Below are 15,908 nucleotides of genomic sequence, written 5' to 3'. Positions count from 1 at the left end.
CCCCCTGGGGAGGGGGGCAAGAAACAGAAGCTTGAGGAGGAACAGGAACTCAAAACCTCCAGCTGTTCCTCCAGCCAAAGCAATGAGAGAGGGTGGGGGGTGAAAGGAACAGTGGCTGGGTGGGAGCCCAAAGGCTGTAAATTAACTACTAGCAGGCTGTATGCAGCCCTGGTCAGCCCTGACTTATATAATCAACCCAACACTCTGCTTCCATAGCTGCACAAGAAAAAAAAATACCTTCAAACAACTTGGTGGTATGACTTCTGTTGTATTATGGATTTTGAAGGGATGAAAATATACGTCTATAAAAGGTGATTACAGCGACTACTGCTGTAGCATCACCTTTGTACAACCTTTCACCGCAGAAACAAAACTAAAAGATCTAAATTATCAGACGAGGATCAACTTAAAATTGGTCACTTGATGCATTCCAGAACGTTTACAGTATGTACAGGCAAAGTGCTTAGATAGAGATTTCCAATAATGTTTCTGAGCAGCATGTTTTACTTTATTTTCTTGCAGATGTTTACAATGAGCACGAACCTAATCCTTAAAATAACCTCCAAGTGGCTTTATAACACAAGGAATCATGGGTTTCATTTCTAAAAACCACTTACTGTGTTGCAGGTGTATTTACCTTAACTCCTATTCCCTCATTTCAAAAGTGTTATGCTTTTAAGTAAATCAGTTATAGTATTTAATCTAGGCAAATGCTCAGATTTCAAAAAGACTTCAACATAACAAGATATAACTGAATACTTCCCCTTCAAAACACGTTTCACAATTTGAAATATTTACTATTACGTCCCATTCTAAATGTAAAAAGTTAAGAATATTAGAGTTATGAGAGATTTTTGAAAAACAAAGTGAATCACAGAAAGAAAATCTTAGAATAAATCAGTACAGTTGATTTAAGCAACTTGTTTTTTCAAGAGAAGAAAACTTCCTAGACAAGCATTTTTAGCGTATTTGTATCTGAATCAGAAAGAGAAATTCTCTGAATGTGAGAATGGTCAAAGTCATAAAAGTTAACATTGTACTATCAAAGAGGTTTCGAGAATATTGTGTCTGGCTCCTGTCTCTCTACTTCAAAAATAGACATTGAAAAAAAAATTAAATGCATTCAGAGAAGAAATACACCAATGATTTGAGTATGCTGAGCACCAATACAAATACACAGTGCCAGAGAATGAAGAAAATTAAAGAGCTCCCCACCTAAAAGATATAAAGCCTAGTTTTAGAAGGATTGCCCATTCAATCCCAGCTAAGTAATTTCTCCTTCACAGAAAAGCTTTTGTCTCCATTAATACAAACCAACCTATTTTACTCGCTGTCTAGGAAAGATTGTGTGTGTGTACATTTATGAAACAAAAGTAGCTATTCGCGCTTTCTTGCATAATAATATCTTGCCTGCAATTTTAACAGGGTAACTGATAGGATTGATCCTATTACTATCACTTTTAGACATCTGTTGTATTACGGATTTTGAAAATGTACTGCATAAGTAAAATTACTTTTATTCTGAAGAAGCACACAGCAATCCTCAAATAAAATAAGGGGGCAAACAAAACAAGTAACTGCAAAACCTGATGGCATTTCCAAATGCCCTTCCAATTTCTAACTGTTCTATCACCTCCCCATGATAAGCTTGTGGTCTCAGCTCAGTGGTTGGTGGATATTATCAAATCACCTCCAATCCAGAACTGGAAGCTGATGAATACCTTTTCACTGTGAGGTGACTTACAATGCTGCCTCTACCATCCTGAACATAGGATTTCAGTCTACAAATCCAGCCCTGCTGTAAACACATGATCAACTGCAAAAAAATGGATGTTTAAGACATTTTAATTTGGATGTAATCAAGTTACCTACTTACTAATTTCCAAAAAATGACATCATTGTATTTATTATAATTTAGTTAAAAAGATAGGTGGGTTATGCAAGAATTACAACAAAAACAGAAGCAGAAATGGTATCTGCAAACAAAGACAGAAGTTAAGTATACTCCATTTTACATATGCCTTTTTTTTCTGCAAAAGAACATTTCTATCTTGCAACATATTTACAAAGTACAGACAAACATTTTCTGTTTTGAACACATTAAAAGCATGCCTCTAAAAAGGACAGCAAGGATACTCTGCATCCTTGCATGCAGAGAAAAAGCCCTTCAACAGTTGCTTTTAAAAATCCTATCAGTCATTAAAAAAAGAACAACAATAAAAAACCTGCCTAAAATAATGCACACAGCAAATTGGTGTCCTAAGGTAAAGAAGTCTAACAGGAAGCGACTCATATGTTTGAAAATAGTGTGCAGTTGGAGAGCAAAAGCTTATTCTTAGGCAAGGAACTATTATAACCCTCAACCTACAAGATGCTAACCATCAGCTTTGATGCTAATGAGAGCTGAGGGCATTCATCCTCTCTCAATACCAGATCCATAAAAGGAAGATAACTGCATCCATTCTGCAACTTTTTTCAATTGCTTCAAGTTTACAATTACATGCTGCATTTTCTTTATAATAAAAGCCACCAAGCTGATGTCTGCAGCCTTCATCTTACTGCTACTTAAAACCTGAAAACATTTTACTAATCTCGATCTCCGTCATGTATGATATGAAAAATACATGATAGAGCTGCATTAAATCTTATTAATCAAATCCTTAGTGCTATAAAATTTTACATTCCCAAGGTCTCAAATAACATCAATTAAACTGGCATGAAATTCATATTTGTTTGGAATTCAGAACAGCCCTGCTTCAGCTCAAGCATGTAACACACAAACTTTCACTCTCTCCCAGTATTTTCTGCTCTCTTCTGCTGTCAAAGAGCTACTACATATGAGCACCCACATACCATTAAAAGATTAAGAGGCAATATTTGTGAGCCACTGTGGCAAAGTGGGGGTTCCCTGACCAGCCACAGTGCTAGTTTCCCACCTGCCTTTGGGCACGCCACCCACCTATCTCACCTGCCATGCCTTGTTGTTAATTAAGTTGTTAATTAAGGTGGGAGGCTGCGCATTCTTGCCCCAATGCCAGGAGGCGCTATCTGCGACTCTGTTCCCCCCCACACCACAGCCCAAGCCTCGCAGATGGCATCCAGATAATAATGCTCCCGGCTTACAGCCATACCAAGCTTAGGCCTCATTGTCAGGCCTCAGTCACACGCACATTCATACCGCCCTCCTCTCACTAGGGCCTCTCATACTCCACCCTCTCACCAGGTCTCTTTCACGCCTCGACAACTTGTACTGCCTTGCTACTTCTTGGAGCAGGCCCTTTAGGCCATAGGCTTTAGCTAGCTCATACCTTGGGTGGCAGACGTATCATCTTTTGGGCCTCTCCCATGACCCTCACTGGGGTAGTGGCCAGCCAATTACTCAACTTGGTCTAAGCTTGCCTTGGCCCCTTCTGGGGCAACTCTATCCACTCATACATACTGGGCTCCAAGCCCTCTGGTTTTCTCCTCCTTGGGGCACCTAATCTTTGCCCCCTCACCTCCACCCCCTCACTGGGGCCACAGGGCTTCCCTCCCCGGTGGGCTCAGGCGGCTGCAGCCATGCATGGCCCCAACTCTTGCTCCTCAGGTTCTCACACCCCACAGGGCTCAGGCGGCTGCAGCCATGCATGGCCCCAACTACCGCCAATGTTACATGACCCACGCAAAGGTAAGTGCTGGGGTTAAGGTGCCCCTACCCACCTTTCACCGGGGTGGTAAATGGCATGGCGTTTTCCTGGGGGATCCCATGCCACTCACTCCCGGCAGGGTGCAGTTTTAGGTCATGCGCAGGAGCCTCCAAACCATCCCCTACAGCTCCTGCCCCTACCTCCTGGGTGCTGCATGCAGCCTCATAGCCAGGTGATGTTATTACCTGTCCTGCCAGCAGAGAACTGCTCTATTTATATAGGCAACCAGAGGTCTAAAATGGCCACCGCAATAAAGCACCTGCTGGCTGCTTGGCTCCGCTCTTAAAGTGGCAGGCACCAACAGTGCCCTGCCACATACCTTCCCCCTTAAAATAGTTCCTAGGGGATCTTTCCCCTGTTGCTCCTCCAAAGCAGGCTCCCCTCAAAGCCTGTGAAAACTCAAGTGGTGAACACCCCCAAAGGTGCTCCACCACACACCTCCTCCCTTAGAATGACATTCAGGGGCTTTGCTTGGCTGCCTTCTCTGCTGACTTTGACCCACATTACTGCAGCCCCTGCCACGTGGCAAGCACCCCAATTGTGCTCTGCCACAGCCATTGATCATAAAGGCTATGGACAGAAGTTACACATAAACCGATTTAAGCAATCAGAAACTGATTTAAAGCTGTAACAGAACAGAAAATCAGTGCACATAAACCACTTTCAAAAAGGCGGAAACTGTTTTAAGATAAACCTGGTTGAGTGCAGGATCAGACTTAACTGATCTGGGTCAAACCAGTTTATGAAACTTCCATCCCAGGCCTCTTCCTGGTTCAAGTTAAATCATGGTACCCCCAGCATCCCAGCATACTTTTCAGCCCTGGGCTGGGCTGGGCTGGGCTGTCTGCTCCAGCAGAGAAGGGTTGGCAGGGAAGGGGAGGGCAAACCGCTGCTGGGGTCTGGGGCCAGGAAGGGTGGTTAAACTTCTCTTGCCCCAAGTACAGAGCTGCCCTGCCCTGCCCTGCTAAAAACTTACTGCTGGCTGCGACTGTGGATTACAAATTCAGAGGCACCTGGAAGCAGGAAAAGGAAGTGATGAGCAACCCTACAGAGTCCTGCTGCTGTAATTCTGGACTGCAAATCCCAGAGACCTTGGGGGCAGCACGAAGAAGAAACGAACACAGCCCAGCCTGGCTACATGCCAGAGAGCTGTGCTCTAGCACCCTCCAGCAGGTATGTGGGAGCATTTCCTGAATCAAAAGTGAAGGTCTGTCCAGTTGTTTCTCAGTTTAATCTCTGCAGTTTAGACTAACCTGCAACGAGTGAACTGATTCAGCCTCAGGCTTTTTGACTGTCTGTACTTAGACAAGGAGTCAAAATAGTTTGGCTACTTAACAAATAGTGTATTTTCTTCCAGAAGGATCAGAGATGTAAGGAAGGTCAGAAGATCAGAACTGGAACTGTTTCTCGAGAGGCAGGAAGTTTGAAATAGAAGTTATGCTAGTGATAATGTACAGGTCACCATCTGATGGGGTAGAGGGTCCATACTGCTATGACAGAGCTTTTCAAATTTCCTGGCTTTTGAAGTTCTGTACTAGGTATATCTCATTTAAATTGACTTCAGTCAAACTGTCCAAATGTCGTCCACCTGTCAAAAAACTGTCCAATTCTTTATGTGCATGAATGCAGTAAAAGCCATAATTTCAGAGAGGTGCTGATGAGGTCATAAACCATTGAAGATAAGCAGATATATGGTTGTTTCAGTATTAAAATATGTCTTCCCTTCCAAGAAACATATATTAGGCAGTAATTTTAGTTTGGAGCACGTTTTTCCTTGCAATACGTGAAGAACTGTTTCTACCACTAAAAGAGAAGAGACAGAGAGCAGAACAGACACAGAGACAGACAGAGACTATAAAATTAAAGGCTGTGGCAGTGGCAAAACTTCCACTGACTTCTGTGGAACAAGATCACACCCTGTTGTTTTTAAACAGTTAGTGGTGTTTTTCCGAGGAGAGAGAACTAAGCTAGCATGAGCTCTGTTGTCTAAATAATATTCCAGACTCTCTAAGAGAATGAGCTTTGCTGCCTATAAGGCTGAGTTAGAAAGGATAGCTTTTCTTCAGCCCTTGAAATTGTAACTGTGCTTCTCTAGACAGACTCCTTGTTTAAGCCTCTTAGCTCCTTGGTTTACCCACTGTGCAACTGTATGGCATTCTACAGCTGTGAAGTTACAGGGCATATTCTCAACTTGAGTGTAAATCATTATAGTTCCACTGACTACTTCCATTGTGCTACTTACAAAATATAACACAGACTCCATCATACTGGAAAGATGCACACATGGGGACAGCAACATTCAAGGTTGGGGAAGAGAACTGATGCAAAAGAGATAGCAAACTTCTATAAACTAGAAGTAAAAACACTAAAAGGACAAGGTTTCAAGAAAAGGAGCATGAAGCAAAAAACAGGAGTAACTGAGCTAAGTCAGGTAAAACAGTATGTTAGCCAAAAACTAGATTTGCAAGAGGCAAGGATTTTTGTGAATTAAACCACATGATTGAATTAAGTTAAACAAGCCCTTGAATGCAAGACATTTTTCATTAAGTCTATGCCTTGCCTTCAAAAGCTTACCTAACTTCATCCCAACTATGAACTTGGTCCAATAATAGATAACACCCACAAAAATTGTTGCCTCACACAGACATCCTGGACCATGACAGCTACAACACCACACACTCCAGCACTACCAAAACTAGATTCTGAATAACACAAAACATTAATAGTCAAACAGTAGCTACATACAGTTCACAGCTGTGCTCCCCAAGCATATTTAATCATTTGTGCTGACTTCCGTGACAAAAATAATGTTTCTGTTGGCTTCTATTCCTGTTAGCATTATAGTACTAATATCTATGGAAATCTACACTAGGTTTCTTTTGAAATCATGCATCATCAACAAATTTGCCCCATAAATTCCAAAAACAAACATTTTCTTTACAAGAGGACATATTTTCACACTGCAAATGCACTGAGTACACCCGCATATTTCTCAACAAGATCAGTTAGTAATGATTACGTCACCCAGATACAGCACAACCAGAATTTTAAATCCCACAATGTTTGCATTATTTTACTCGTAAACTGAGATACCACCCCCTAAACAGAATCATTATGGAACCCTAAAGTGCTATTTTTACAGGATTACTTTTTAAAATTAGGATCAAATGGTGCATGTGTGTATAAATGAGCATCAACTGATAGTAACAAAAAATAAAATTAGGAAAATCGTATTATGGAAAGCTAGCTTTATTTTTTTTAAATTACCAGTTTGTTCCAGTGGTCTCATCCTATTTCAAAATGGGGAAAAACAAACATATGCAATCTATTCATAATCTAGTTATATTATGTTACACTTAGAATTGTTAACATTTCCAAGTAACATTTCCTGATTACCTATTATTTATAGGAAAAAAACAACACTTGTCTGTGAGAAAATATTAATTAATAACAACAAACAATTCTATCACAGAATATTTGCAGTTAAGAGCATTTTGGAAACAATATTCTCCTTTAATAGATAGCTCCCATAGTGGGATTTATGCACATCTTTTGAAGAGAATATAAATCCTCAGAAGTTATTTATAGAACACTTATATTTCATGAAGTAATAACACACAATTAGAATATATGGATGAAACTGACATGCAGCTGCATATAACCTTGGAAGGTATAAAAGCAAGTCATACATCAACATTTGTAATGACTTCTCAGATATTGAAGAAGTACAATCTAATAACCAGAGAGATACTAACTTGCATACTTTTCTAACTATTTAGAAAAAAAACTGAGAAAGAAATGATGTTGTCCATTTGATTTAAACAGTGAGTTGGGGGAAAATGAAAGACCACCCATCTCTTTTAACAATCCATTCCTGAATGACTTCATTATGAGTCTACAATTTTACTGTTGTGTGCCTTTGTTTAGTATTATTTATATTATTTAAAACTAAGAATGGCAGCAAAAGACAGGCTAGGTTGCATCTGGACTTTGTTTTAGAACTAAGAGGTTCAAACTTAACCAAAATGAACTAAATTAAACCATAAAGTTATATTATGTTAACCAAAATCTGCGTTGTGATGAGTTTTACCAAAACAGGAGTGTAAATCATTTTTTTCTGGCTTGTGCATCATCAACAGATTTGTTCTGTAAACTCTGAAACAACACAGACATTCCCTAACCAAATCATTAACACATGCCCAGCTCTTATTTCAAATACTTCACGCAAGACCCACTGCTGCTATGACACACAAATTAAAGAGCCCAAGTATTATGGCTAAGTTGAAAGAGATTCAAAAATAGGTGATATTTATTTATTTAGACATCTACAGATTTTCAAACAATTTGAAACCATTAAGTTGTATGGCCCCACTCTGCCTTCCACCGAAGCAAATGGTAAACCCCTTCTTAGCTTCTGTGATGCAAAAATTGCATTTTACTTTTCAGACAACTGAAACATGCAATTACTAACTCCAAGCAGTTGGAATGAAGAATGTGCTTAGGGGCTGTAAAGGCTCAGTCTGCAAGCTAATTTACACGACTACATGCCTCCATTACCATTAACCTTGTTCTCCTCCTCCCATCCTTCCCTCATATTGTTTATAACATACTCACTGAGTACTCCTTTTCCCAGACTGGACTATAAACTCTTTAGGCCAGAAACAGCACCCAGCATACTAGCATCTTAACTTGGAAGCTGGCATGATGGAAGAAATAAATAAAATGATAAAAATAGAATGGTTGATTTATATTTACAACTGCTGAATATACAGAAATTCGAATTCACCAGTTGCAGGTATAATTCCATATCAGTTCACTGACACTGTGCAATTCTATGTTAGCCAAGAATTTGGCCCCAGATTTTCAAAGAACTGAAAGTCCTAAACAACATTATTAAAAATTAAGCTAGATTTCTGGTTTGTCTTTTCTACAAACAACACTCTTATTGTTAAACAAAATGCACACAGGTACATCATTGCGCCAATATGGAATCCAACCATGGTGCATAGGATTTTATACAAGTACAGAGCTCTATTTGTGCCCATCCAATATTTCTTTCACTAAAACCCACTAGCCCTTCTGTTAAGGAAACTGGGGTGGCCTGGGAATTAACAGGATGTTAAAAATTAGGAGCTGAATAGAGGAAGAGGAGAAGGAGATCATTCAAATGCATATTAAGCAAAACCTTTCATCACAGCTATCATTCATATAACAAGAGAAGGCTTATACAATTAGGCTGCTTACAGATGTGAAAAGAAAAAAAAAATAGTGCCTTACTTTAATCTTGGTGTGCTCCCATGCCAAGCACAGCACATGCCCAAGAGGCATCGCCTTAGTTGGAACCGGCTCACCCAACATCTGTACAGATCATGTGTTTCAGTAGGGCTTTTTGGTGCTTTTATCTAATAACTGATTTATTCAGTCAGCTGCAAGATAAAAGCCCCCAAAAGCCCCGCTGGAGCATGTAATCTATACAGATGCTGGTTGAACTAATGCAATGCCTCTTCCAGTAAAGCACTTTTTTTTCCCCCCACATCTGTCAGCAGCCTTATATTACACCACTATTTCTCCCTTTTGCTAAACACAGAAAGGAGCTGAAGCTATAGAACTTCATAAAGAACTTTACATTGACTTACCAAAAACAGATGCTGACTTAGTTAAAAAATTCAAGCAAAATGAAATGAAAAGAATTACCTTGTTCCAGTCTAAAGCACAGGGAACGTTTTGCAGCTTCTATCTCAGGAGTTGGATGATCCAAAAAGTGTCTACACCACTGCAGGGGATTCATTGATTTCTCTTGGGGTATGAGGCTCTTAGTAGGTAAGACATACAACCTTAATTAAAATATACACAAATGTTAGCTAGTTTGCACATAAAAATGAACTTTAGTTTTGCAGTATTCATTTACTTTGGATAAGATGTTCTAACAACAAGAATCCTATGTAACTGCATCCAGTTTTGGGCGCCACACTTCAAGAGGGATGTGGACAACCTCAAAAGGGTTCAGAAGAAAGCCACTTATATGGTTAGGGGCCTGCAGGCAAAGGCCTACAAGGAGACATTGAGGGCCCTGGATCTCTTCAGCCTCCGCAAAAGAAGGCTGAGAGATGATCTTGTGGCCACCAACAAATTCATCGGGGGGAGGGGCAGGACAGGAAGGAACAGGAGATGCTCCGTTTACCAGGGCACCCCTTGGAGTAACTAGGAACAACGGCCACAAACTGACAGAGAGCGGATTTAGATTAGACATCAGGAAGAACTTCTTTACAGTAAGGGTTGCCAGAATCTGGAATGGGCTTCCGAGGGAGGTGGTGCTCTCCCCTACCTTGGGGGTCTTTGAGAGAGGGCTAGACATGTACCTGGCCAGGGTCATCTGACCCCAGCGCTCTTTCCTGCCCAGGGCAGGGGGTCGGACTCGATGATCTGCTAAGGTCCCTTCTGACCCAAATATCTATGAATCAGATTCTAGTAACTAAAAAAAACCTCAGATAACAAAATTAGAAATAATCACTATACATATGATCACGTTTCCTTTGTTAGTTATAACTCTTCCTGCTAACTCCTTCTGCTGTCTTACCACTTGAAGTTCATTTTAGAGGATTTTAAAGATAATTTTTTGCATCATCTTGCTATTTGATTTGCATTACTTTGTAACTTGAGGCCCCAACCACAGATCGGAGGCCCCATGTGCTAGGTGCTATATACATACAGAGCAAAGCCAGTAGAGTAAATGTTGTACTTAATTTTGCATTTAAATTAGAACTTCATGTAACATCCATCTTTTAAATTCTTACTTTTAACAGTTTGGCCAATCATGTCAGAATGGATACATCATAAAACTAGATATTTTTATCATAGAGACATAAGACTGGAAGGGACCTCAGAAGGTCAAGTCTAACCCCATGATCAAGGCAGGGTCATCCCCAAATCATTCTAAACAAAAAAGTTTATCTAATCCACTGATTGTTAACCAAGATACGTGGCACCCTGGGATTCCATCAAATCCTTTCAAGTGTACCACAAGGTGTAAAGAAATTAGTGAGGTGTGAGCAGACAAGCACAAGCTCAAGCTTGTCCTTGACACACCAGGCCCCCATCCCCACTGCTTGTCCCTTCTATAAGGAGGTAAACACTATAACAGGGGTAGGCAACATTTTTTGGCTGAAGCGTCAAAAAGCCACAATGTCTACCTTGGAAGGTGCCAGAGTGCCGACATACCAGAGCCCAGAGTAGCTGTTTGCAGCCACCCAGCTACAGCCAGCCCACGGAGCCCCATCTGCTTGCAGCAGGGATGGCAGCCTCCCAGCCGTCTGCTGGGAGCAGCTTGGGCTCTGTGGCTGGCAGCAGCTGCTTAAAGCCCGGGCTGGTGGCGGTGTGCCGAGCAAAATGGTCTTGCGTGCCATACTTGGCACGCGTGCCGGGGGTTGCTGACCCCTGCACTATAATATATAAATGAGTTTTGAAACTGGGTTCCACTCTATTCATAAATGGATGCCTCACGTCCAAAATGGTTAAGAAGCATGGGTCTAATCTATTCTTAGAACTTCAGAAACAGACCTTACACACAACAACCAAGCATAATGCCCAAAAACATGAAAACACTCTAACTTTCTGCAGGTAAAGCAGGGGGAGGTGAGCACTGTCAATGTCCCACCACTACAAAGACAGGAACATTTGTTAAAACATGCTCCAGAGATACAATAAAGAGGATCATTTCTCTCCCAGATAAGCCAAAGATTTTATTTTTCCTATTGTTTGTTACATTCAGATTTTGGACATAATGAAAATCATTAGCTGGATGACAACATAGGTCCAGTTTCAGCAGTAACGGGCAAACCAGAAACCACATGCAGAAGATACGCAGGAGAAGCCATTATATTTTTGCCTGTCTTGGAATACATGAGGCAGCTAACCACGGACAGATAATTTAGGAAGTTCCTCATCTCTTCTGCCCTTAGGTTAGGAACACAGTTTGTAGCTTTGTTGGAAAGTACCAAATACAATATAAAAGGATTGCATGGGCAGTGTCTTAAAGTTGATGTCTACCCTGCCACTGAAGTCTTTGTGGATCTCAACATTTCATGCAGGTATCAGTTAATCTGGGAAAATATGCATCGTCCTAGAACTGGTTAACTGAATAAGTTGCTGAAGATGGCTCTTGACTCAATGACTAGGACCACACACTCCAGTTGTTTTTAATGCATCGTGTAGTTACAAACATACTCTTAAATCAGATATAGACACGGGGTAAAAAGACCTGCACCATGAAGCAAAACTCAAATAGAGAATACAAAAGGGCTTATGACAGGACAGATGGACTGTATGCTTCAGCTGATCACCAGGGATCCTGGTTCCACAGGTTTCAGATTAAAAAAACGTAACCCAAAATCCACATTTTTCCATCATTAAAATAAAACATCACTACACACAGACACACACAGAGTAATAGCTCTGTCATCCAGCATGAGTGGGAAATGGGGGGTGCCAGTAATCTAAAAATGCTGGTTACCTGAGGCACAAGGGTTTCCAGCCACACACAGAGCAGCAGCAGTGCAGAGTGGTGGGCGGCAGCGGTGGCATGCGAGCTTTCCTCCCCCCCACCACCACTTGTGTCTGGCCGGCCAGCCGGAAGTTCTATCTAATATAAACGCCAGTTAGTAAAATAATGAATAACAGGGCTTACAATAATATATTAGTGATGTTTCAGTTTAAATCACATAAAAATGCAGATTTTGGGTTACTTTTTTTTTTTTTTTTTAAATCTGAGAACTGGGGTTTTGGTTTTTTTTAATCAGAGAAAATGAAGATCCCTGCTGATCACTAAGGAGAGACAAGAGAATTGGCTCAAAACCTGCTCAAGTCACTTGTGAGGAATTGCTATCTACTGCTTCCTCGGTGACCTACTTTTTGTGAAATAAATTGGTACTCTTGGTCCATTAGATGCTGGACAAGTGCCCTCGTGACAACTGGTGTCCTTGTTGGCAATCCCAGCACAGCTCAAGGACTGAATTTGTATGAGGAGAAAGCTGATCTCCTCTCACTTAATACTCACTCAAGCAACACATTTAACACTAAAAAATAAAAACCACAGTGACACTTGTAAACATTGAAAAAAAAGCTCTTAGCCCGCTGCTACCTTGAGGAAGTGTTTTGAGATCAAACATCTGGCCAACAAGTTCTAAATGATTTGATGTTTATGCAAGAAGTTGACAACAAAACAAGATTCTGACCTGCTACAATAAAAATGACTCATTTGGGTAATTGCCATTTTTGAAGCAGTATTAACCAGTTAGGATCCAATGCTAGTAAGTCAGCAACTAGGACTGCACTAGCCTTGGACAAGGTCTAGAAAATCAATGCCTTAAAAAAGGAGCCTTAATGGATCATAAGAGGCATCATAAAATGTATAGTAACTCTACAGCCGGTAACAAACTGACCAACACAAATCACTGAAGATTTGTCCGTGAAGGAAAAAATGCAGCCCAGTTGAATCACTTTAGTCTTATTAAAAAAATTTTTAAAGAAACTATCCTTGTTACTAATTTTGAGGATAGACGTACATATGAGATGAACGGAAGCTGCATGCATATGTGTATGGTATGGTATGGTATAGTATTAGGATTGCTTCCAGGAAACAAATAAAAAATAATAAATAATGACGACTATGGCTTGCATTACGGCTACTTGAAATAATGGTGATTTAATACAGCCCTAAACTGTAAACTTGCACACAACGTTATTAAACTAACTGGGTAAACTAACTAGACCCTCCAAGGGAACCCAGCCAGATCTAACATAAGCAATATGTCAAGTTTGATAAAAAAACCAGTTCCACCGAGCCATGTTCTCCAATAGCCCTTTCTGGGATAATTATTTGCCATATGAAAGGATGCCGTAAGTCAAGTACAACAAACACTTGTGTCTTAACAATAAATAGTTATTGAAAATTGATGCTGAAGAAACAAACTTCAAAATGTATGCCTAGTATTAAATCATCCTGTAATGTATAAATAAATATCCTAAAACATAATAAACATACAGGACTTCTTAAGAACCTTTGCAAGTGACCAAAATAACAATATTTAAACATGAGCAGGGGTCAGCTCCAATGTGGACTGTTGTCACCACTTTGGATTTAGAAACTATCTTATGTGCTGAGGAAGCACAGCAGCACGGTGACTGATACCTAGTCTTAACATGAGCTTTTCAACATACTTTTGTAAATGGCTAGCATTAAGTCTTTTATCTTGCCACTTCAATAGCTGTGTTGCAGTTATGCCTACATAATTATTTCTACAGGAGAAGCTACATCTTCCAAGTTAGGTCTGTAGTTTTTGTTCGCCTTTTAAGATTTCTGAATTAGCTGCAGGCATATGACTTTACCTGTGGCAGGTCAGGATGTTCGGTCTGTGTTATACCAAGGCTGACGGTAGACTTACACAGAGTTTAGATTATGGAGTGTATGGGATGGTTTGGGTAAGGATGATCCTACCTCAGGCAGGAGTTGACCTAGATGCCCTCTGATAATGTCTCTACTTTTCTGTGATTCTATTAGCTTATAAGACACTAGCCAATTTCAAATCCCTTGCTTAACCCATCCCTGCCTTCAATTGCTTTTGTGTAACAATGACCAGTCATTCCTGTGATACTCTTTTACCTTGTATTTTATCTCCTCACTACTGCATTATCTACTCTTTTTTCTCTCTCTCTCTGTATTCACTGCCCAGTATTACTTCAGAACCGGGCATGTACCGGCCCCACATAAATGCACAACAGTTTGGGTGACTGTCCCAGCAACTAAAGCACTCTCAAGGCAAGGGTATGATCCATCTGGGAAGAAGCTAGTGACCTCAGGGAGAAGAGAGGGTTGAAGGAGCAGGAGGAAGACTGAAACAACTTGGGGGGAGGGAGGAATTAAACACCCTTACTGTGAAGAGAACAGGCTGAGGGGAGCCTCAAACCAGTCTTTTTCCCCCCATTTTTAAAAGGGAAAAAGGGTAAGCAACACTGCAAGCCAAGCGATTTGTTCAGCTTTACCAACACCTCCATTTTCAACTGCTCTTTCATAGAATCATTAAAAATTTGGGCTGGAAAGGACTTCAGAAGCACATTCACATAAACACCATCATGCAAACGCATTTACAGTGCCACATACTGGAAAGTCCTGTCCAATTGTGCGCTGACCAAGCATGCACTGCTTTGGTTTTTTTGACCCCTGGATATCTACTTGTCCCTACGGAACCAAACGTCCATGCACATCTGGATACATACCAGAAGGTCATCTAGTCCAAACCCCTGCTCAAATCAGGACCCTTCTCAACTAGATCAGGCAAGCCTTTGTCTAGCCAAGTCTTAAAAACATCCAAGGACGGAGAGTCCGCAACCTCTCCGTGTAATGGGTTCCAATGCTTTACTACTTTTTTTTGGGGGGGGGGAGGGGTCAGGAACTGGGGGAGGTTTTCCTAATATCTACCCTCAACTTCCCTTGCTGCAACTTGAGACCATTGCTCCTTGTTCTGTCATCTGCCACCACTGAGAACAGCCTGGCCCCATCCTCTTTATCACAGACGATGCACGGGGGGCACATGCCCCCCCACCCCAAGACTGGCCGCTGATGCTGCCAAAACGGGTGTCTGAGGGCAGTCCCCACTTGCCGCTGCCTACAAATGGTGCCCCCCCAGTCTCGGGAAGTACCCATCGTTCACACTCTATAACCCCACTTCAGGTACCTGAAGACTCCTATTAAATCTCTTCTCAGTCTTCTCTTCTCCAGACTAAATAAGCCCGGTTCCCCCAGTCTCTCCTCAGAAGCCCCCTGTGCCCCAGCCCCCAAACCATTCTTGTTGCCCTGCACTGGACCCTCTCCAATTTGTCCCCCTCCTTTCTGCGGGTGGGAGGCAAACCGGACGCGGCACTCCAGCTGTAACCTCACCAGTGCCGAATACAGGGGACGGTATCCAGGTTGTAGCCTATTGCTCTAGACTACAGGAAAAGGCAACCGGGACTCATAGCAGAGATAAAAGATAAGGAAGAACAGGATGTCATCTCTACTAGGAACAGAGGTGACGAATCTTTTCCCTGGACCTGCTTTCCCCAGCTTCCCCTCAAAGCTCAAACTCATTTCCTCACAACTCCCCCCGCAATCTCGTGGCGGCCGGCGCAGCCCCGGGGGGTGGGGAGGCGCAGCCCCGCGCGGGCAGGTCGGGGCTGCGGCGGCTCCGG

At 41.6% G+C, this 15,908-nt stretch overlaps 1 protein-coding gene across 2 annotated transcripts in view; it reads right to left on the bottom strand.

Annotated features, from left to right (window-relative positions):
* The window catches only part of SLAIN1 (SLAIN motif family member 1), a 130,797-nt gene that overhangs the window by 104,584 nt on the left and 10,305 nt on the right, over positions 1-15,908 (bottom strand). For both annotated transcript variants that reach the window (XM_019525266.1, XM_019525267.1), the window contains exon 2: positions 9,381-9,520. In XM_019525266.1, the coding sequence (XP_019380811.1) occupies positions 9,381-9,474 (94 nt within the window). In that variant the 5' untranslated portion in view covers positions 9,475-9,520. The remainder of the gene's footprint in view (positions 1-9,380; positions 9,521-15,908) is intronic.

The sequence above is a fragment of the Gavialis gangeticus genome, unplaced genomic scaffold, assembly GCF_001723915.1.
Source record: "Gavialis gangeticus isolate Ggan-Ray unplaced genomic scaffold, GavGan_comp1, whole genome shotgun sequence".
Taxonomy (NCBI): domain Eukaryota; kingdom Metazoa; phylum Chordata; order Crocodylia; family Gavialidae; genus Gavialis; species Gavialis gangeticus.
The sequence above is the reverse complement of the archived record's forward strand: the minus strand, read 5'-3'. Positions and strand labels throughout refer to the sequence as shown.